This window comes from Epargyreus clarus, unplaced genomic scaffold, assembly GCF_041222505.1.
Source record: "Epargyreus clarus isolate Ecla_fem2 unplaced genomic scaffold, WU_Ecla_fem_2.2 ptg000015l, whole genome shotgun sequence".
In the NCBI taxonomy this organism is placed as follows: domain Eukaryota; kingdom Metazoa; phylum Arthropoda; class Insecta; order Lepidoptera; family Hesperiidae; genus Epargyreus; species Epargyreus clarus.
The window spans coordinates 16,376,763-16,400,589 of record NW_027332223.1 but is presented as its reverse complement, the minus strand read 5'-3'; the positions used below and the strand labels follow the sequence as shown (position 1 = coordinate 16,400,589).

The window sequence follows — 23,827 nt, the reverse complement described above, 5'->3', positions numbered from 1 at the left end:
TCACCAAAAACAGAAATCAAAATCATTTTTATTAAAGTACGATAAAGTAACCATTTAAAAGTATTTTACTTGTAATGTTAAAAACATATATTTGGCTTTAATATATGAAGACATTGTTAATCATAGATAGTACAAAATGAATAAAATTAGTTTACTACAGAGACTAAACAGATTCTTTTATCTGTGAACTGATAGCACTGTCCAAAGAGTATAGGAACGTACTGTCACTTCATATTCAAGTCTTTTGTCCTTGGTTACAGGCGTTTAGCGATTCTTGCTTCGTTAGAAAAATCAATCTCTAAATCGATATAAATCGACTACATGTTTCTCAATTATTTTTCGAGTATTTCAGAAATGAACACTAAATATTATCTTAAGGACAAGGCACATACGCTTAAACAAATTGAAATACAAAGTTCAATTTATCATTCGATTTAAAAGTGATTATCAAAAAATAATATAAGTGTTAATTCGTACATAACTGCTATCTATCGAATATAATTTTTAATCTAAAGAGTTTATTGGTTAGTTGTTGAGATCGTCAATTCTGGAGTGATTTTCTATTTCATTTAATTTTTGAATAAATTTAATAAATTCATTTTTGTAATAAATCGATTTTATAGATCATACACCTCACCTCTATTGGCCGGATTGGCCCTATTGTGTATAATTGTCATTTTGTCTGATTTTGTCACGTCAACTTACTTATGTTCTATCTGTTTTGTGATTCTGTGTGCTACGGATGTGTGAGAACTGTTTCGACATATTGAGGATTTTCACTAATAATATATTTGTGCAGTGAATTAGTTGCCTTAATGGTGTCTAGCAGTGAATATGTCGGATTCAGAGGGCAGTAATTATTCGGGGAGCGGATCCGACGCGGGCAGTGTGGTATCCAATCGGTCGAGACGGAGCCGTAGTGCCGCGTCGAATCGTTCAGCGAGGTCCCTGTCGGGGTCGCGGTCTCGGTCCCGGTCGCGCTCAGGCAGCCGCAGCCCGTCTCGGAGCCCTTCCAGGTCGCGTTCTAGATCGAGATCGCGCTCCAGGTAATATGAAACCGTGGGTAATTAGATACGATCGAAAGACGTGTTTGTTCACCGTACGAATGTCTCAGGAGCCGCTCTGCTGGGTCGGACGTGAGCCGCCACAGACATGACGAAGCGAAGGAAGCTTCCGGCGATGAAGACGTCGAGGTATGCGTTTATTACAAAGAAAAAAAGTAACAAGATTGACGTAAAGAAAATGGCTTTATGAACACCCAGGCTAATTTTGTAGAACATTACATCATTGAGCCCAATTATCTAGTTAATGACAGTGAAATTGTCTGAGGAAAATAAACTTTTACCATGTATATAACATTTCACTCTTAGAAAGTCAAATTGAGGTGCCATGTTTAAACTATCAACTTGCTTACTTTACTTTTTGCTAATGTAAGCCTAAAACTAATTTATAAATTTTCTTCAGACTACATCATCATTGTACAAGTTTGTACATGTTTGAAACCATAGTCCATGTCATTGGAACATTGGGTCCCTCACACTCCACTCTCTGAAAATCCTGGATCATGTTCCATCACACTGCTCCTATGTTAATTGGTGGAAGAAGGCCTAACCTTACTTGTTCAACACATGTTGGATCACTTTTCTAAAACCTTTAGTAAACTTAAACACTGGTTGTTCTACTGGTGGTTTGAAGGTGGTAGAACCCTTTGTGGTTCGACTCCGGCGGCACCACCGCCACACCTATTTCTACCTAATAACAGCAGTGTTAGGCACTGCTGTGTTCCGGTTTGAAGGGTGTGGTAAGGGAGATAGACTTTTCCGAGGCGTTCCAGCTTAGTCCTCAGGGGTAGCGGCGCATCTGTGGCCGACCTCAGGTAGGAATATCTAATCCTATCTGGGGTTGATTACAGATGTCCATGGGCGGCAGTAGCCACTTACCATCAGGTGGACTGCATGCTCGTCTGCTACTCTCATATTATAAAAAAAAAAAAAAAAAAAAACTTTACTAACTCATTGAAGATTTAATCTGCCATTAGAAGTATGGACATGCAAAATGCTTATCTACTGACTTATCTTAAGGCCACACCCTACATTCCTTTTACTTTTAGATTGGTTACAAATATTATAATCTGTATTTCAGGATGAACAGGAGCCTGAAGGAGACGACTTGGTGGACTCTGAGGAGTATGATGAGGATGAAGAAGAAGAGAGACGTAGGAAGAAACGGAAAAAGGACAACCGGTTTGGTGGATTCATTATTGATGAAGCTGAGGTACTCAATAGTTTCACTGTATTGTTTACTAGGCATTTAATCTTGTAAAATGTAAAGAAGTGTGGGTTAATGTACTGTATACTAAAACACTAATTCCTTGTAGAATATGCTTTCTAATAACTTTAACCCAATTGGATTAGTAACGTTTGAGAAAATGATAAACTTATAAACTTACACACATACATAGAGGTCAAATACATAACCTCCTTTTTGAAGTCAAAAGTATAAAAAACTTTAGCTGACAACAACTGGGCAGTTTCTTTTTGTCTGTGTAAACAACTGTTTAAAATAATCTCGACTCAAATCATATATGACTGTATGTAATAATAAATCAACATTAATTTTTGTTATTAAGATTTATATGATTACATGTCATATATTTTACTCTTAGGTAGATGATGAAGTTGATGAAGATGACGAATGGGAAGAGGGTGCTCAAGAGATGGGCATTGTTGGCAACGAAGTTGATGAAATTGGACCCACGGCTAGAGACATTGAGGGACGACGCAGAGGCACCAACTTGTGGGACTCACAGAAAGAAGAAGAAATTGAAGAATATCTTAGAAATAAATATGCAGATGAATCAGCAGCATTCAAACATTTTGGTGAAGGAGGTGAGGAAATGTCGGATGAAATTACCCAACAGACTCTTTTGCCTGGTATCAAAGATCCCAACTTATGGATGGTAAAATGTCGTATCGGCGAAGAAAAAGCCACAGTTCTCTTGCTAATGAGAAAGTTTATAACTTATCAGTCTACTCCAGAACCATACCAAATTAAATCCGTTGTTGCACCTGAAGGTGTCAAGGGATATATTTATATTGAAGCTTATAAGCAAACTCATGTTAAAAATATCATTGACAATGTAGGTACTCTAAGAATGGGTATTTGGAAACAAGACATGGTTCCCATTAAGGAGATGACTGACGTCCTCAGAGTTGTTAAGGAACAATCTGGCTTGAAACCAAAGCAATGGGTCAGATTGAAGAGAGGCTTGTACAAGGATGATATAGCTCAAGTAGATTATGTTGATTTGGCACAAAATCAAGTGCACTTAAAATTACTTCCTAGAATAGATTACACAAGACTGAGAGGAGCTTTAAGAACCGTGCAAAGCGAGAGCGAGGCGGCGAAACGGAAAAAGAAGCGTCGCCCCGCCGCTAAGCCCTTCGATCCCGAGGCTATTCGATCCATCGGCGGAGAGGTCACTTCTGATGGTGACTTCTTAATATTCGAAGGTAACAGATATTCCAGAAAGGGATTCCTTTATAAAAATTTCTTAATGTCCGCCATTTTGGCGGAAGGTGTAAAACCGACTTTAACAGAATTGGAAAGGTTCGAGGAGCAGCCGGAAGGAATCGATATCGAATTAGCAGCTCCCGCCAAAGACGACCCAACGAGCCTGCATTCATTTTCTATGGGCGACAATGTGGAAGTATGTTCAGGAGATTTAGCTAATTTGCAAGCGAGAATTATCGCCATCGATGGCTCGATGATCACGGTCATGCCGAAACATGAAGTATTAAAGGATCCTCTTGTGTTCAAACCTAACGAATTAAGGAAGTACTTCAAGCAGGGAGATCACGTAAAAGTTCTCGCGGGTAGGTATGAGGGCGATACCGGTCTGATCGTTAGGGTGGAAGCACACAGAGTCGTTTTAGTTTCGGATCTGACTATGCATGAGCTGGAAGTTTTGCCAAGAGATCTCCAATTATGCTCGGACATGGCGACAGGCGTGGATTCACTCGGACAATTCCAGTGGGGTGACATGGTCCAACTAGATCCGCAGACCGTAGGCGTAATAGTGCGCCTCGAAAAGGAGAACTTCCACGTTCTCGGCATGCAGGGTAAAGTTATAGAGTGCAAGCCCCAGGCACTGCAGAAACGTCGAGAGAACCGGTTCACCGTCGCCCTCGACTCCGAGCAGAACACCATCCAGAAGAAGGACATCGTGAAGGTGATCGACGGGCCGCACGCGGGCCGCAACGGCGAGATCAAGCACCTGTACAGGAACTACGCGTTCCTGCAATCTAGGATGTACCTGGACAACGGCGGGATATTCGTGTGCAAGACGCGCCACCTGCAACTGGCCGGCGGCGCGAAGAACGCGAGCACGACCAACGGGCTGTCGCTGGGCTTCATGTCGCCGCGCATCCAGTCGCCCATGCACCCGTCGGCGCGCGGCGGCGGGCGCGGGCGCGGGCGCGGCGGCCGCGGGGCCGTGGCGCGCGACCGCGAGCTCATCGGACAGACCATTCAGATCACGGGCGGGCCCTACAAGGGCAACGTCGGCATCGTCAAGGACGCCACCGAGAGCACGGCTCGCGTGGAGTTGCACGCCATGTGCCAGACGATCTCTGTGGACCGCGGACACATCGCCGTGGCCGGCGGAGCTGGTGGCGCCGCGCGCGGTGGTCTCTCCAGGTCAGTGCCAGCATCTACTTATAAAAACGTTTATAATTGTTTTGTCTCAGTATTATTATTAAGTTGTCATTGTACAAAAAAGTTTCATTTACTTACACGAACATATACCTATTATAAACAATGAAAGTAATTGGATGAAAAACATAAATATCAGTACAATATTACACATATTACATTCAAAAATTAGTTTGTTTAAGCTACAATCTTAAATGTCGTGAACCATTCTGCAATTTACATTAATCTGTAGTCACAGTACTTAATATGTTTTTGGAGGTAAAAATAATATTAATAAAATATATGAAGATTTTCACATAAAATCTCGTGATAGATTAAAATAAATGACTGCTTGATTCGTCGCAGCTATGATGTTGTCACAGTGAAGCAGGTGATTAAAGTGATGCGATTGTTTTACAGCTACTCGCGCACGCCGATGCGCGCGGCGGGCTCGCACACGCCGACGTACCGCGAGACGGGGCTGAAGACGCCGCGGCAGGGCGCCGCCACGCCGGTGTACGAGGCGGGCTCGCGCACGCCGCACTACGGCGCCGCCACGCCCGCGCACGACGGTGGCCGCACGCCCGCGCACCCCGCCTGGGACCCCGCCGCCGCCAACACGCCCGCGCGCCCGGACTTCGAGATGCGCCTCGACGACGAGCCCGGCCCCTCGTACGACCCGCCTTCCTACTCGCAGGTACCGTACTCGTCGTATAAAGTCGTAATTTCAATTTTACTGCGGAAATTGTGAAATGTGAATTATAATTTTGTTGTGATTATTATACTTTCACTTTATTTTCGCATCGATAGACATAAAATTCCAAGTGCAGTCAGACTACAATTCATGAACATCACTATAATGATAAAATATTACGTCATCAGCTATGTTTTGAGTAATATAACTTTACTAGTATACTTTTAATCTTTTAACTCCTTATAATTCTTAACGTGTATGTTCTCGTGCAGGGCCCGTTCACCCCGCAGACGCCGGGCACGATGTACGGGTCGGAGCCGACGTACAGCCCGTACCGGCCGTCGCCGTCGCCGGCGTACACGGGCGGGTACATGGCGACGCCGGAGGGCGACGGCGAGGCGGGCGAGGCGGAGTGGGCGGCGCCGGAGCTGGAGGTGCGCGTGCGCGCGACGGGCGCGGTGGGCGCGCTGCGCGGCGTGGCGGGCGCGGCGTGCGCGGTGTACGTGCCGCTCGAGGACCGCACGCTCACGCTGCCCGCGCACGCGCTCGAGCCCGTCGTGCCGCAGAGCGGGGACAAGGTCAAGGTGAGCGCGTCTTCTATAGATCACCCCATCATCACGCAATGTCGATAGTCGGAGGCGGTTTCCTTGCTTGAGCAATTTTTTACACGACTCCAAAGATGGTTTTCGAGTGTATATCGCGGTGTAAGAGTCAGATGAACGTATCTACATTTTGTCAATTTTACAGGAGAGCAAAAATAGTGTGAAAATTCGCCACTTCAAACTTTGCCAGATCATTAATAGAGATAATATACAGTAGTTGAAATAAACATATTGAATATAGCGTTACGTCGTTTTGCCGTTTCATAAAAGACTACATTATGGATAGTTTTGTGAAAAAGAAACCATTTTTTTATTTTTTGTACATACGTTCATCTGACTCTTACACCGCGATATATTCTTTAGCACACACAATGTATGATATTCACAAGCAGCTGTGTACGGAACTGTAACCATTTAACATGACTAAGTTTATAAAAATTGACAAAAGTTCGTATCAAATACTGTTTTCATCGAACTACGCAATGCAACTTTATTAAGCAACGAATCTTTTCAGGTTATCGCTGGGGACGACCGCGACGCAGTAGGGCAGCTGATCTCAATCGAGAACCAGGAGGGCGTGGTCAAGTTCAGCACCGACGACATCAAGATCATGCAGCTGCGCCAACTCTGCAAGATGGCTACTTCATAAGCCAGCCTACCCACAAATACGTGCTTAACAAAATAAGTGTGCAACATATTGCTTTCGTGTGTATTCGATTAGCTCATTGTTTATTGAGGCATTTATGTTAATCGATACTCATTTAATAATCTTGTGTTTTCTTCTGTTTTTATTAATATTATGCAATTAGCTACATAGTAAACAACAGACTTAGTTCAAAATTAAATTCATGTTTTTATTACGACAGCAACACGCGGCTGCACGAACTCTTTTTCTGAATGCAAAACTAGGTGGACACCCTGCTCTGTTACCTGTTTATGAAGTATCTTAGGAACTTGGTATTGTTTTCTTATGACGTGATTAGTAAGATCATGACTGAATCTTCCAGATTTTTCCCAGAATTGGGAGTGGGACCCAATACAATATATTTACGATTTGTTTTAAATAAAGTGATAGAAGTTTTCAGTTATTCATGAGGGGTGTAGTTAGCTAATAATTAAAAGTCAGACGTTGACATATTTAGTTGCATCCGTCGTTTATGTATGTATAGGCTTATGCAGAATAAGCATAACCCATTGTTCTTATATACACAAATAAACCTTATCCTGATTTAATTTGATGTTTCATTTGGTTTTATTTCTGAAGTAATATGTTCAGTTTGCAATCTTCCTTGTATATTTACTTGGTAAATATACTATACTACTACTATACTATATATATACTATGGTAGGTATTGTTTTTGTTGTTCCTTATATATTTACTTGGTAAATATACAAGGTACAACAAAAACAATACCTATAAATTTATTTTCTTTTAAAACTCAAAATTATAAAGTATGACAGTCTCATCTTCAAGTTTAATTTTCTTTTCGTCCCGCTTAGATAAACTGATGTATGTACAATTCCCCTCTTTGCAATTTAACTATATCAATAACTATATTAAAAAAGTAGATTGATATTGAAAGAGTAATAGCCAAATAAAATGTGGCAAAAAAATGACCTTAAGCGGGGGTCGGAGGACCGCACTTAGGATTTTTCGAATGTGCTTATTAAAAATTAATTAATGATCACTAGTTTAAACGGTGAAGGAAAGCATTGTGAAGACTCTCTCTTATCTCAAAGATTCGTGAAGTCTCCCAAACCGCACTTGACCACACGGTAGACCATATGTCTGTGCCCTTTTCACTCCGAGAGATGATCTTTGTCCAACTTTTTTCTGTATAATCAACTGTATTAAAACTTGAAAGGAAAACGGTTTACAAGGAAAATAAAGAAAGGCAATTTATGATTTTATTAACATTTATTGAATAAATAATACAAAATTGGTTTTCACATGAATTTTATAAGATTTTAAAACAAAAACTGAGCAAATTACTCCTACTAACGACCGCGAAACGGCCGATGCGTATCGATTCAAAACTATTACATCAAAAATATCATGCTACCTATTATAGTAACATCGAAACATTTAAATACATCAATGGAATTTATTAATTCAGATATTGAAGTTTTAACAATACCATTCATTGTAATGAACTTCAAATCTCCGTGTATTATTTTTTTATAATATCTATCTTATTAATTACAAATAATTTCTACATATCATTATTACATTGGCAATATTAAAACTTCAACCATATACACCCACTGGCCACGTCGCGCAAGAGGCGGCGACGGTGGCGGCAGTGAGCATCGTTAGGGACTGGGGTATAAATGCCCAAAATGCTAATAGACATCGAAATGCTACAAGAATGTTGAGAGTAATTGTCTCCCTATAAATGTTACATTGTTAGTCATAAACTGCGCTTGAAGTACGAACGTACACAATTTTAAAGGCTTGAAATGATGACAGAGCCATGCCGACGGTTTTTAAGATACTTCAATAGATTTGGAACCTAAGCATTGTAAGATCATTTTTAAACTAAACTAAAATATGAAAGTTTAACTAAAACAGCGCAACCTTACACAGTCTTTGTAGCCGTCCCACTATTCTCAAATACAACTAATCAACAAACTTCACTTGCATCAAATGTACACCGAAGAAACCTTTATATACAACTAGAAGCGACAATTATAATTTAATTCGCCTAAAATCATACATTTGGTTAAACGATTATGCATCTCACGATTATACATATATGACAAAGAAAAAAATATTATTGGCGTTTCCACGCGCCCGCCGCTTGGGCGACTTCGCTTACTTGTAGAACTGATGGAAAATGGTATATTTGTAGCTGTTTTTAATAAAATATTAAATATAACGGAGTCACCGTTATGTAACTTTATAAAAATAATATATTTTTTTCAAGATAAACCAAACGTCGGAGCGCCCAGCGGCCCGCGCCTCGTTTCCCTAAGTACTAAAACAACTTACAAACGAGTACTAGCAGTGATTTTTCTTATTCTTAACGATCTTCCGTCAATAAGAAACATCCCGCTTTGACCGGATGCTGATAAATAAATGTACATTTCAGACGCTAGGTCAGTATCTACAAGATTTAAAATTGATTGTATTGTATCGCGGTAGACTCCATAAATCAGCTTAGTGGGCTCATCAGCCCTTCCATCTACTCTATCTTATACATTAATGTTTCACATGATTAAAGAAAGTACATAGATACTACCGTAACACAGAAATATACAACTCGTCCGTCGCTGTGCGCTCATTCGAAACAAACGCGCTTTTCATTCTCACACAATTATTTCAGTCATCAGATCTACGATTTATCACTCCTCACCGCGCCCTTTTGTACCGAACGAACACCACAAGTAAACCGAATACATCCGAATACAAAACAACCTCATACCGTAGACATTGTGACAAAAACTAGGTACCAATCGTCACTGCGCATTCGCGCTAATTAATATTTCATCACGAAAATACACTACGATTAATTTTTAAAGATAAATAATGTTATATGTACAGCTCTTACCCGATTTTATAATAGAAACTTAGAACCGAATTGAAAATAATTAAATCTACTTGTATTTTTGAGGTTTAGTGATTTAGATGAAGCTACCAAAATATCTTGAATAAACTCCTAAGGTAGATGTGATGATCACGATATACAAATATAAAAACTCAGGCCTAATCTCGGATGTCCGCATTGGACAAGAATTACGCTAAGACCTACACATTATACACAGTTACTTTACATGAAAATATTTATAATCCCAAAGATTTTCAAAAGACGCGGACGATAGCAACTAATAATTACAACAGAGTTTCCTACATATAAGTTAATATCGCTGTTCTGCGACTAGACTAAGGCAAATAAAATTTTAAAACGAATAAGTTCACTGAAGATTGTTCAGTTTATTGTAAAAATGTCCCTAGTAAGTTTCAAGGGATGTTCCGAAATGCAAACGTTAACTTATTTGGCAATACGAATTTTCACAAAAGATTCGATATATTTAGTACCAATTTTTGTCGTAGTTTTCTTAGCAATTTTGTAATTGTAAAAATATAAATATTTTGAGTAATGTAAAACAATAATACAGGAATTCTCGTGGCGCACTCACGTACGCTTCACTGACAAAATGCAACAACATCGAAAACTAGATGCCAACTTAGAACCGAAACAATCCGAAACATTGCCAAATCTCGTGGTACATCGTGACGGAGCACTACTGCAGCGTGTCTCAGGAGGCGTACATGCGCTTGATGTCCTCCTTGTAGCGCTCCTGGATGTCCTTCCGCTTGATCTTGAAGGCGGCCGTCACCAGCCCCATGTCGGGCGACCACACCTCCGTGCACAGCTTCACCGCCGCCGGCACCTCGAACCTCTCCAGACCACCTGCCAAGTCAACATTTCACATAGATAAATAAATACTTTCTACAGTCATAAGCTGGCAGTAGGATTCCTTGTTGTAAGGAGAAAATATAATACTACAAATATCTTTACTTAGAACAGATTCTAAATTACTTAGACATCTGTCTAGCCAGAAACGAATCTGAACTTCACATATTGCACAGTCCACGCCAAACTTCTAGTCGCTCTGAAGTTGTTGCTCACAGCTACAAGTTGTTGAACACAACTACAAGCATATACCCGGGTTGGGGACCCGCGCTGTTTCGTCCCGCTGATACCTACATTTTGTACTGTTGCGACGCGACTCTTCTATATTCAGAGCGGGCTAGAAGTTTGGCGCGGCCTCTATAGAAAAGCGGTACAAACACGTACATTTGCGAGCATGGTCAGCGAGTTCCTTGACGACGGCCTTCTCGACGGCTGGGTGTTGGCACAGCTGGTCGAAGTCCATATCGGGCAGCCCCGCGCGCTGCGCCAGCTCCGCCAACCGCTGAGGGTTGGGCACCAGCAGCGCCACCGTGAAGTTCTTCGAGCTGTCGCCGTACACGCAGATGTTCTCCACAATCGGACACGTCTTCAGCTCCGCCTCCACTTTGCCCAGCGACACATACTCGCCCGCTTGCAGCTTCACGAGATCCTTCTTGCGATCTATAAACACATTGTATTATGTACATTAGTATACCTACGATTCACTTAAACAAAAATAATTTATTAAAAATAACAACCACTATTGTAAAAAAATCTTTGACTTATAATAATGCACTAAACATAGGTTTGTTCAGAGACACATCACTGTTATGCTAAAATCCTTTTTGTAATGTATTATAACATTTTTTTTTAATTCAAAATAGATTCTTTAAAGAGCACTTTTTGAATGTCATTGTATTGTGTATTAAACAATACTGATTCTCACCGATAATCTTAATGCATCCATCGTGGTGTAGCTCCCCGATATCGCCCGAGCGGAACCAGCGGCGGCCGTCTGCCTCTATGAACTCCTCGCGCGTCTTCTGCGGGTTCTTGTAGTAGCCCTCCGCCACGCTGTCGCCGCCGATCACGATCTCACCCTATAAAAAAAACGCAAATTTTAAAGCCCGCTCCACATTTTCATGAGAATCTCGCGAGAACGCGAGAAAAACCCGTTTCGTACAGGCTCCACATTCTCGTTTCTCGTGCTTTTCTCGCGTTCTCGCAAGAATGTGGAGCGGGCTTAACAATCGATTGCTACAGTTATACATGTATTTCATTTCATTTTTTTCTACATATAAAATCTACATATAAGTAAGCTTCGAGAAAGAGAAAAACAAGAAATTAGAGTTTCATGTCTCACTACCGGGTGTAGGTTTCTTTCCAGAATAGTTGCAATGTGGATTGGTGGCAAGAATGTACAGATTAGCGGGGGAATGCAATTTGAAATCCCTCATGAGGCCTTCGCCAACGATATGATATTTAAGCAGTACATTGTGCCGGGTCTCACCTGCGGGAAGGGCTTGTTGGTGACGCGGTAGTTGCCCTCCTCCCAGTTGACGAGGCGGATGTCGGTGCCGGTGGTGGGCGCGCCCACGCGGCCGGTGGAGCGGTCGGCGGGGTCCATGACGGTGGCGCACGAGGTGGTCTCGGTGAGGCCGTAGCCCGCCACCACGTCGGCGCACACGCACACGCGCACCTGCGTGTGCGTGTCGGGCGCCAGCGGCGCGCCGCCCGCGATCATCAGCCGCACGCGCCCGCCCAGCAGCGCGCGCACCGCCTTGAACACCTGCGACACACGTATACATTTTCATTTAATATTACAATTTACTTTGAAAAATGAAACCCCATATATGATAAGAAACTAATCCGAAGTCTAAGTTGAAATGCGTCATATGTCTCCCTTGCTATGAAGGGTATACCCTTCAACAGGTATAACGGTGCCTCCGGAGTCGAACCATAAAGACTTCTACCTTCGATCTTTCTAACTTTAACGTATATAAAAAATACATCTCTTTAAATTTCTTTCAGAAATTAGATCACTAACTGGATCCTACTTTTATTCGTTACTAAATCATTATCAACAAAGAAATATTTAAAAAATGATAGTGCCTCCTAAAGCGTCAATGCACGTTTTTCGTTGTCTTACATGACAATCAATATATTTCTTCAAATAAAGTTCTCCTTAAACATGCATCAGCAATAACTAAACGATGTGTACATACTAAGCTACATATAACTATGATATAAGTACTGACCACACGGTTGAGCAGCGGCGTGTCGTAGCCGCGCTTCATCCAGGTCTGCTTGTAGGTGTACGCCCACTTGAACAGCGCGCCCGCGAACTCGCCGCTGCGGGACACCTTGTCCGTGATGCCCTTGCTGATGCGGTCCATTATCAACTGCAAATAATACTTATCTTTAGTACATATTTTAACATACGTTTTAACATACGGTGCGCTATGACATGGGGCTCTTCAAAAAAGGTGCAAAAAGAGTATTCCTTTGGCGCATTTCCTTTCGGAGCATTGGCGACTCCTCTGGTATTGTAAATGTTCATAGGCGACTACTTTCCATCAGGTAGCACGTCTGCTTTATCGTTAGGCTCAAAAATATATATTAAAAAAATACGTATTCCGTACTATGTGAAAAATTGTCTCGAAAATGTACATACATTTCATTTCTTAAACGTTTATGCAATATACTTACAGGTACTGTAGTAATGCATGTGGGTTGCAGAATTGTAGCGTCTCCCTTCGTACCCTTCATGATTTTGCTTGATGAATCCAACATGGTCAAAGGCGTTGAGTAGCCAATTGGTACTCCTGGAAAATGTTACATTTATAAAAAAATATTAGTTAATAATCAAAAAATATTAGGCAAACTATTACAAAGGAGCATTACAATTATTTCATTAAATTAGTTCTGGCATAAAAAATTTTTTTCGCGAGTATTAACTAAAATAAACGGTTTTATATGTTTAAAACAAGACTAATTAGAACTAATTTAGAGTTTTAATCTTTCAATGTATTAGCTATACTTTGATCTCTGAATTTCAATATTTCTGTTTTGATAATAGCTACTAAATACTTTGTACAATAAGTACTAAACGATAGCAATAAGACATCTTTCACAATATTTCGCCATAAAGTGTAAATAAATAAAAGAACAAACAAGTTCAATAAACGAATAAATGCACAAAATGTTTGTCAGTGCGAACAGTATAAACTAAGATGATACCAACCTCCAATAATGCAGAGGCTCTCGCCGAGCAGCTCGAAGACGTGCGCGAGCGGCAGGAAGCCCATGAGCATGTCGCCGTCGTAGATGGGCACCGCGTCCGCGAACGACTTGAGCGTGGCCAGCATGTTGCGGTGCGACAGCACCACGCCCTTCGGCACGCCCGTCGACCCCGACGTGTACATCACGATCGCCGTGTCCTCCGGCCGCGGCTGCACTGACTCTGCACGGGGATATCACCGTGTTACATTCATATTAATTTACGAATCAAATCTCATACTTTAGGAGCACAACAAAGTTATGAGAAAAGAACAAGCTAAAACGGTTTTTGTAGAATACAGTACTTTGTGGGTTTTTGAAATTTGGTAATGGACTCCATATTTCTTAATTTTAAATAGTGGAAATTGGATTCACTCTAATGGGACATAAAAATATTATAAGTTTCATAGTTTAATTTTAATCATGTTAGCTTCTTTTATGTGCAAAAATGTATTTTAACTACAGAGATTTTTCTGTCTTACAATCTAAGATTCAGAATTTATTAATATTTAATTTAATTACACATTGAATTTTAATTCCAAACTGTATTTTCTGTTTGAATAACATTGACATTATCAATCAGACATCTGTTGCCAAATTTATATAAATCAGACATGCAATCACTACTTACTCATTACACAAAAACACCAGGTAAAGTATACTTTGAAAGTAGAGACACTCACCAATCTTAGACTGCTTGCCCTTCTGCACGACTTCCTTGTAGCCGACTATTCTGATGCCCTCCTTGAAGCCTTCCTTCTCGGTGGTCTTGAGCTGGTCCTCCATGTAGATGATGGTGTCGACCTTGGGCGTCTTGGCGAGGATCTTCTTGAACTTGGGCAGCAGGTCGTGCGTGGTGATGACGGTGGACACCTCGGTCTCGTTGATGCCGTGCGCGATCGCATCATCGCCCAACGTCGCGTAGATTGTCACCACTGGAATCAATTTGGTTTTCATTAATTTTACATAGAAAATATATAAATAGACGTATTTACGACACTTGTGTAATTATTGCATTTCAGCTTTCCTTCATAACAATTTCAATATCAACCAGTATTATAGTCCGTGCCAAATTGCTAGGCCGCTCTGAAGTTGTTGCGAGCAGGTGTAGAGTCATACAATTTGCTATGGCGACGCGATTAATTTTATATTCAGAGCGGACTAGGAGTTTTCCGCGGACGTTACCTACACGTGTAGTGGTTAATATTACTACAATGTAATGTTTTACTAGCATTTACTGGTTATTGGTCTACTTATTGATGGTATCGTATTTCACTGCATGCTACCTCTTAATCATTCTATCGGTCCATGTTCCAATCTAAAACGTACTTAAAATATATCGATACCACGTGTTGATACAAGTTAAAGATCGATAAGAATTGGATTTCAACTTTACATAAACTTTAAACAGATGGACGCTTCCTCTTTTTAGTAAATAGAAGTTATTTATTCTGGACCCGTCCTTAGCATATTCAATTCAATTTCAATTTATTTATTTAACAGATTACAGAAATCCATATTGTTAAGTAGTAAGAACAAACATTTTAATAAGATAAGACAGACATTTTAATAAAGAGAAAATAAGTTAATAAGAATATTTACTGTTGTAGATTTAAACACATCATAGGGTAACTAAAAATTCAAAGTATTGCAGATATTTTTTCGCCAACCTCTGCAGTCCCCTAACAAAGCTATGTCGTAACCAAAATTCAGAGTGTCGGCAGTTTTTTCGAAAACTTTTGTTATTCTTCTCACACTAGTCTTGGGCGTTATTGTTCACAACTGGGTACGCTCAATCTAGTTCGCGACTCCTAAACGAACTAGTTCGCTTTTTTAGTTGGGAACTGAAGAACAGATGAATTAACAGAGCGAACTATCTGCCTTTTTTTAATCAACTTGTAGATTAGAATTTTGTGGATTATGTGACAAGATTAAGGAATGCATGAATTCCAATGTTTGAACGCTAAAAACAGGATAACCTATTGATTAATATAAAACATTCATAAAATATGACTACACTAGTTCAGTTAGGAGCTAACGAACTATGGAGCGGGAGATCAGGGAACTAGTTCGCGTAGTTCATCTGTAGGAGCGCTAACTACACAAGACTATCTCCCACTCACCGGGGATGCTCTGCTTGAAGCAGCCGTGCGCGGCGACCATCCACTCGGCGCGCGTCTCGGCGAACATGACGACGTTGCGGCGCGGCTGGCAGCCCAGCTCGCGCAGCCCGGCCGCGAAGTGGCCCGCCTCGCGCTCCACGTCGATGTACGAGCGCCACACGTAGTCGCCCATGTTGTACTGTTGTACACAATATACGGTGTTATTTACTTTATATTCAGTAGCAGACGTTGCTAAAGAAAGTCGGTAGAGCCCACGGTTCAACTCCCGTGCCACTAGTAGCAGTGTTTTTATTATAATATTGAAGTAGCAAACGACCATCTGACGGTAAGTGTCCGCTGCCTTTCACAGGAATTTCGGAATTGAGCCTCAAAGGATTCTACCACCTTTCAATGTTAATTGTTATTTTGTCATTTATGGATCGTGTAAAACTAACTAGTATTAGTAACACTCAAGTCTTAATATCGTAGAAAGTAATAAGTACTGCTTGGGGAGTAAGGATAAGCATAAAGCTTGTATTACAGTATGTACAGAATTAAATTATTACATTTCTTAATAATACACCAACACAACAGAATCTGATGAATAACCTACATATCAAAGAGTATTTTACAAAGATTTACAATACTAATTGGATACCAGTCCAGATAGTTCGCATTATTAGCATGATTAGCGACTGATTTGCAAGTTGGCGGGTCGCCAGAACATCGTTTTTGGCTATACAATCACCACAAAAGGGCTTTACCCTCAAATACTGCGGCAATAAGCAAATGTTATCTCGGTTCTGTTTTTGGTCTTTGCTATTTGCGCTTCTGCATTTTGGTGCAATAAAGGAGAACAAAGACAAATTTCGCTTGATATTAGGTTCTAAGCAAATAAAGCAAAATACCGTAGTATTTAGAGTACCTAAATCGTGAAAATGTAAGGGGACCTAAATGATTTAGCATTTCAAATGCGGCTGTGTCATCGCGGCGTCTATACTAGCCTTATAGCGTCAATGTAGGATTTTATGTTGGCAAATATTACATTCATATGCGTTTTAACACGGCTTTCGTATTGCTACCAATGGATACCAATGATCTTATTTGGATTTGGTGACAGTAAATATTGCACCTATTTCTAAAGTACTTCGGTCAGTCCTTTTTGTTCCATTTTTAGATATTTGGTTTTGTAATGGATGATTAAAACAAAGCGGAACCATTTAGCTTACCATTCTTAAAACATGACAATGTCTACAAAGTGGCTAACGTATCAAACTACTGAATAAATATAACAGTTACCTTTTTGAAGACCCTGCCGTTGGGCTGCGGCTCGTCCTCCTCGCCGAGCACGGTGCGCGTGCCGAGGCAGGGGCGGTGCGCCCAGCGCGCGGCGGCGGCGCGCAGCATGCTCTCCATGCACGTCACGCCGTCGCGCACCAGCCGCACGTGCAGGTCGCACGGCTCGCATATCGACCGCACCGTCACGCTATCCGCCGTTGACTCGATTATGCGCGCCTGAATGTAACAAACACGGTGTAGAGTAAACGGAAGAAAACCGCGAAGAAAATACTGATAATGATCTCTTGGGTATATGGATTTTGAAAGCTTTCTAATTCTAACTACCATATTAGAATAGTTTGAAGAATTGATTAATCTATTTGCTGTATAATTTACATACTTAAATATAAACTTAAAATGATTAAAAAATACTTGTTTCAGAGCAACGATAGTACACAATGGTACTCAATGTAATCTTCAAATACTTCAAACATAAATATGTTTTAATATACTAACTAAATAATGTGTATTGGGAAATCGCTTGCCTATATTAATTTGTAATTTTCAATGAAATTAAGATCGATAAAAACTTACGTATCAAGGCTGTATCGTGTTTTACCTTACAACATCGAGGCGCAACCGTAATTAACTTTAAATAAGCAAGTAGCCTTAGCACGAACCACTGACAAAAAAGCACTCGAATCTCTAACTAAGTAATTTGTATGATAATTATATGCGGCCAGTAGGGATTCAAAACATTTGAGCATTACTAATAAGTATGTCTCACTTTAATCCGCCTGGAGAGCGCGCGCTTCCTCCAGGGCCGCTGCAGCAGCAGGTGCACGGGGAACGTGAGCACGTCGAACACGAGCGCCACCGCGCGGATCGTGCGCAGCACCGCCGACACCCACCATGACTCTGGCCTGCGAACAACAAGACAAAAGGTTAGACACTTATACAAACACATTTGTATAGAGTACGATATTAAAGTATAGAACACTTTATATACAGTCTGTATGGACTAATTTTCGCGGAATTTTGAGACACTTTACAGGGTTACTTTGCCAACATGTTTACTTTTTCGCCGGACAAAATCAGCTAAAAATCGTGTCTAAAAATAAAAATTGCTCACGCGGGTGCAGTTCTACATATCTGCTTACCTAACTACTAGCGTACCTAACTGCTAGCGAACCTAATACTACTTCTTATTTATTTTATAGATGTAATATTTTTTTATCTATTGTCTTGCCTTTGTTACGTTATCTGTGATTAATTGTCAAATAATGCCTACAAATCGATTAACCCAATGATATGATATCAATTGACCCCATCAGTGACTATTAATAAATCAAACGGCCCAGTTTCGTAAGGAGATCCGTATGTATTTTATCAACAATCTCAAGGCAATGGACTTTTACCATAAAACAGACAAAATACAAATTATTCCAGCATTTACATCTATCGTTACGAGTAGACAGTTCTAAATGTTTATGTAATATACTTAAATAGAATTGAGCGGTCGTACTTTTTGCAGCTAAAATGTGTCGGAACCACCTAACTTTACCTTTACCCATTTCGTCTCTATGACAGCAAGTGTATAAACAGTTGTTCTGGTTTAAGGTTTGTGCTAAGACAAAGACATTTACGCGAGGCGTTCCGTTGTTTGGCGCGCTAAACGGTACGAGCGCTTCCTTGACCTTTTAAATTGAAACGAAAGTAAAAAAACTAAATTGCAAGCTCACTGGATTGGAACTGATAGGGTTGTCGGTAATATTAACTGAAACTTTTGTAGACAAACAAATGATTATTTAACGACATTTAATTCTTCTAAAAATAAATCAAAATAACAAGAAGCTAGGTGAAAAAACTTCGTCCTACGTAAATGGTGGAGAAACAACCAGGGTCTAAATCTAGTGTTGTTACCACGAACACTACTTAGGCCCGTTATTAATATTCAAGCTATCCAAATTTTGCTACTGGAAATCTAAATTTGACAATTTGTACGAAGTAATTGTCAAATGTCAATATTTGATTGGCAAAACACTGTACAGACAGACTGATAAATCAATAATGGTCATTATACGACGCAATGTCGCGATCACCATAATCAATTGATTTAAAAAATATTAATTAGGTAACTCCAGTTAGTTTTGAATAGCGTCATTTAACTGTAAAGGTGTGGCATGGCATATTAACCCCGGCATGCATATGCAACCCGGCAGCCCCAGTCCGGGGCGGGCACGCATGCGCGCGCAGTTCACGGCCGACGCGCGAGACGACATGCACCCGACAGCCGACACTGACCTATCTTATTTTCACGTATCGATTGCCGACCGCCAGCCGCCGCCCGCCCGCCAGCCGCACGCCACGCTCGCTAACTCACACCACACTATCATTATACTGCTTACCTATATACCTTTAGTCTCGCTTTTAACTTACAGGTACAGATCAGGAATTGGGTGAATTTGCAAATAGTGCCAGGAATTTCGATAGGCGGCATATCACTTCGCCTACTTCTGCTAAGAAGTAGGCAACTTCCCTAAAGCCTTGCCGTTATGCCCGTTTTACTAATGTGCGAACCGTAACGATAAAAAAACTCTACGTAATGAAGTAGCAATATAGCTGCAAAGTTGACAATGACTGTAACTAAGAAACTGCAGTAGGGCACTTATAATTGAATCAGTCTGCGATCTCCCTACGTAGATCTCCTAGGTCTATTTGCATTAGTTTTTGAATTTGGTTTCAAACGTACGTGTACGTTGTCTATAGTGCACAGTAAATAGGCGAATTCAATGCTTGATTGCCTACATTCATACCTAATCCATCAAAGGTATAGGCAAAATAATAAAAGTATTAATATCCTATAGTTAGTATAGTTACTGCATTCAGATCATAGAACAAATACTAAATTAGATCATCTTTTAAATATCACACTATTCTTACATACGTTTTAACATATAGACAAAAGAACTAATAGCAGTATTCATTTCCTATAGTTACAGGTGCGTATCAGTATTGTGCCATTGTTAACGTAGATGTACGATAAATACCGATCGAAGTACAAGGTTAGTCTACGCAGAATGTGTGTACTTATTTCCTTTATATTTAGCTAGATTTATTATGTTTATTTACTTTTTAAAGTTTTAATTGGATATTAGGCATCGAAATCTATTTTTTATGTCTAGTTTTTATCTTCTTTCTAGCAATAATTATCTCCAAAATGTTTGTATGCCATGTCTGTCTGAATAGTTAATTAAAGCTAATATAATTCTACTTACTTCGCTTGGAAGTTTTAAATAGATTACTTCGCCTATCCGCTGGGGGTATGCTCAAGTTATGGAGGCGTTTCCAGAAAGATCTACAAAGGGTTGACATTTAAAAGGTTTAAATTACCAATGTACCTATTGCTTATAGTTAAATTATTACTTTATATTGCTATAATATACATTTGAAGACAATAATTGATAACAATTAAGATTACAACTTATCAACAGTGGAGTGGCGAGTGCTATTAAGTCCATATGTAAACCAATACATTCGGTAAGTGATTTAGCAATGATAACACTGGAGTGCTAAATTATAACTGAACATTAATGTAAACAAAGATAAACGAACGGTTGCTATTTTCAATTAATTGACACACATTGATAAAATTTAATTTCTGTTTGGGCAATTGCATGTATGTATTGATTCATATTCTTATTTACAAAATTAGCTATGCAACCTATCTATTTACACATTTCTCGACATATTAACAACTTATCCACATCTCTAATCTAGTATTCCTACACTCATCTATCCAATTTTTCTCAACGTAGTCTTTTTTAATTGCTGATAGCGGATTAATGAATTATTACCAAAAACTAAAACCAACTACATTAGCTAATATGACGACGTACCTTCGCCACATACATAATATACATACATTTTATAAACAACAACAATGTTGATATAATGTGTGTGTGTGTCAACGCGAGGACAAGTAAAACAATGAGTGGCCGTTACATTAGCGAATTTGCGAGAGATCTCCCTCGAGGATGTGTGTCTTTATCGACAATGAAACGCAAATTATGAGCAGCCTACCTTACCACACCGGTAACAGGGGTCTTGACTCTTGAACCATTAATGCAATTACTGTCTTACTGCACAGTAATGATAGGCATGTCGATATACTTATTGAATGAGCCGGGTGACGTAATGAACGCCTCACTGGACCGCCAGTATTACATGCAGTACAGAGTTCAAAGCCGGCTAAACATCTAAAACGATTTATTTAGATTTAATTTAGGTGTTTTGCGATTTGTTCAAATAATTTCATTAGATTTAGACCTAATTACCCGACCTCGGTGAAGCAAATTGAGGATTAGTTACTTGGTTCTTCTATCTACATACATATACCTATTACGCAATAATATATCGATAATATACTGACTTAATAGAATTCGAGTTCAAAAATATAGACGCTAAAACCGTTATTGAAATATAAGAAAAATATAAAAGTAAACATATTATTATTATCGACTTTGTGACCTTTAAAAGGAAAGCGAAAACGACCTAGGAAACTGGTATTTGTTCAGCTTTTACCACAAGCTAAACAAACCGTGGCCTCCGAATTGTTTCTGTATACAATAAGCCACTTTATGTAATGTCAATTACTTGTAACATTTTTTTTATTACTTGTGCAGGGTAATAATCTACTACTTTTCTGTAACTATACATTTTTATTTATAACAAAGAAATCATTAGAATTTTAATGCAGGTAAAAAGATTGTGCTAAAAAGCGATGAAATACAGCTGGATTTCCAGTTAATATTTCGGAATTAATAACATACAAATACATCTATGTAACACTACAACCTCTAGTGTTGAGGCATAGTAGATAAAGCTGTATTTTGTTAAATAAGTATCTTTGTTCTATCACAGCCCTCAAAGACGAAATAACGTTGATGCCGCCGCCTGATCATGAGGAACTCTACCGTCGTTACCTCGTTAAGCAAGGTTTAAGAACAATGTACAAGGAAAGGAACCTCAGCGGTATTTCGCAAGCAGTCACGAGCCGGTTGCACGGCCGCGCCGGTGCAGTGAAAGCGGTCGACCGTTCCGTTTCGCCGCATCGATTGTATGATTTATCGATCTATCCTCGTCAACTACTGATATTCCTGCTAAAAATATTTGAAGATCGATCTCATATCCACGACTTTCAATAGTACAAGAAAACAAATCGTCAGGCTACAGGCCTGTGTTAAATGGTCAATGTAGTGCATGGACGCTTTAAAGGACCCTAAGAGGATCAAAAATCTTACCAAGGTGAGACATAAAAGTCAAAGAAAAATCACACATTTAACACCAAAAGTTGAGCTGTTCACATATTTTAAAAACATGATTGATTAGTTGTGACGTTATACTATGGTGGGATACCCGTAGCAAGTTATTATTGCAAAAGTAAACAATAGGACAAAAACATAGCGTGAAGATCGCGCGAGGCCACTGAAGTAGTTACAATACATCTCACGGAGAAGCGTGATGTGATCTTTGTGAATGAACAAATAGGACTGAAAATTAAATTACATCATGACAAAAGGGTACAAAGTATCAAGTACCGCGTGGTGTTGGTTAACTTCTTGTCGTAAATCGTTTGGTGATAACAAACATGTCAGGTGATTTATAACTATGATGAAGTGCTTCTTGGTTGTAAGATACACCTATTGTCTCCTGACAAGCTACACAAGTTCCAGATCGCTGCAAGTAGTTTTAGGGAGGTATAGAATACACTTACCTATACGGACTATACGCTCCCATGTTGTGAAATCACTTCCACTTAACTAAAATACAGTTGTGATATATATGTATTATTTCAAGATACTACGATACTTATAGCTTCAACAATCAGAGTTAGACTTATTTTGGAGGCCGGTGACCGTATATTATATACCAGTAATAACATAGATAAGCTTATCTTCTGCTATCGGCTTAGTCGGATCAGACGGACGGACGTCGCCCTAGCCTACATAGCGTTACAAATAACTGGCGACACACACTTGCGATTATTGAAATTTTAATAAAAATCGTTTCGTATAGTTATGACAAATATGGCATATTTGCGGTGTCGCAAAAACGCTTACTATTTGTCGATTTGTCGAGCGTGTGAAATGGCTAAGCTGAGACAGGGATGTTGATAAGAGCGGCGGAAATCTTAAGACGACCATGTGTAATGTTTATTTTCAATAGATAATGTGTAATGACTATTTTTAGAATCCAATAATGAATTTTAAATTCCAAAGATAAGTAGTAGACTTTCGTAGTATTGTTGATAAGCATTATACTCGACTACGAACTACGTAGTAAAATATCGGCTTCTTTAATGGCGGTACTATCATAGCAAACCAATGTAACTAATATCTTAAAAAAAGTAGAAAGTTAAAATTATTTTTGCCTTACAGACTGGTATGCCTTGCCAGAGAAGTATAAGAGCTGAATGCACTTTTAAACGTGGCGATTCAACCATTACCAAGTTTCAATAAGTCTATAACGGATCTCAGTTTGTATTTGATTGTTATTTCAGATAATTTTAAAAGGCCGATGCACGTACTTAATATTTATACTGATAAGCTAGTCTAGTTAGCAATATGTAGTCGTTAACGTACTTTATAAAAATATAAAAAATATATATAAAAAAGATATTCACAGATGGTCATACTTCACACAATTAGTTCTTCTGTTTGAAATTCGGACAAATCTGCGGGCGGATCAACCCATTTAATATCAACTAGGACTGTTTATGCT

At 39.7% G+C, this 23,827-nt stretch overlaps 2 protein-coding genes across 3 annotated transcripts in view; one reads left to right on the top strand and one right to left on the bottom strand.

The window, feature by feature from the left end:
* Nucleotides 1-657: 657 nt before the first annotated feature.
* Spt5 (Transcription elongation factor subunit Spt5) lies at nt 658-7,221 on the top strand. The gene is made up of 7 exons (XM_073081143.1): nt 658-1,046; nt 1,115-1,193; nt 2,143-2,274; nt 2,666-4,698; nt 5,113-5,389; nt 5,659-5,970; nt 6,503-7,221. The coding sequence occupies exons 1-7, from the start codon at nt 835-837 to the stop codon at nt 6,635-6,637; spliced, it is 3,180 nt and encodes a 1,059-aa protein (XP_072937244.1). The 5' UTR covers nt 658-834; the 3' UTR covers nt 6,638-7,221.
* A 2,124-nt stretch (nt 7,222-9,345) lies between these two features.
* Acsl (Acyl-CoA synthetase long-chain) overlaps nt 9,346-23,827 on the bottom strand; it is a 41,593-nt gene continuing 27,111 nt past the window's right edge. For both annotated transcript variants that reach the window (XM_073081142.1, XM_073081141.1), the window contains exons 3-13: nt 17,832-17,967; nt 17,066-17,281; nt 15,788-15,965; nt 14,348-14,599; nt 13,630-13,848; nt 13,095-13,210; nt 12,644-12,787; nt 11,896-12,174; nt 11,332-11,485; nt 10,791-11,066; nt 9,346-10,403 (exon numbers count right to left, since the gene is read on the bottom strand). In XM_073081142.1, the coding sequence (XP_072937243.1) occupies nt 10,249-10,403; nt 10,791-11,066; nt 11,332-11,485; nt 11,896-12,174; nt 12,644-12,787; nt 13,095-13,210; nt 13,630-13,848; nt 14,348-14,599; nt 15,788-15,965; nt 17,066-17,281; nt 17,832-17,967 (2,125 nt within the window). In that variant the 3' untranslated portion in view covers nt 9,346-10,248. The remainder of the gene's footprint in view (nt 10,404-10,790; nt 11,067-11,331; nt 11,486-11,895; nt 12,175-12,643; nt 12,788-13,094; nt 13,211-13,629; nt 13,849-14,347; nt 14,600-15,787; nt 15,966-17,065; nt 17,282-17,831; nt 17,968-23,827) is intronic.

What these genes read in the sequence shown, in the direction of transcription:
- Spt5 (XM_073081143.1), top strand. Translation starts at nt 835, where the DNA reads ATGTCGGATTCAGAGGGCAGTAATTATTCGGGGAGCGGATCCGACGCG. An exon ending in TCATTATTGATGAAGCTGAG is followed by an intron (nt 2,275 to 2,665) that starts GTACTCAATAGT and finishes TTTTACTCTTAG; the next exon opens with GTAGATGATGAAGTTGATGA. An exon ending in GCGCGCGGTGGTCTCTCCAG is followed by an intron (nt 4,699 to 5,112) that starts GTCAGTGCCAGC and finishes ATTGTTTTACAG; the next exon opens with CTACTCGCGCACGCCGATGC.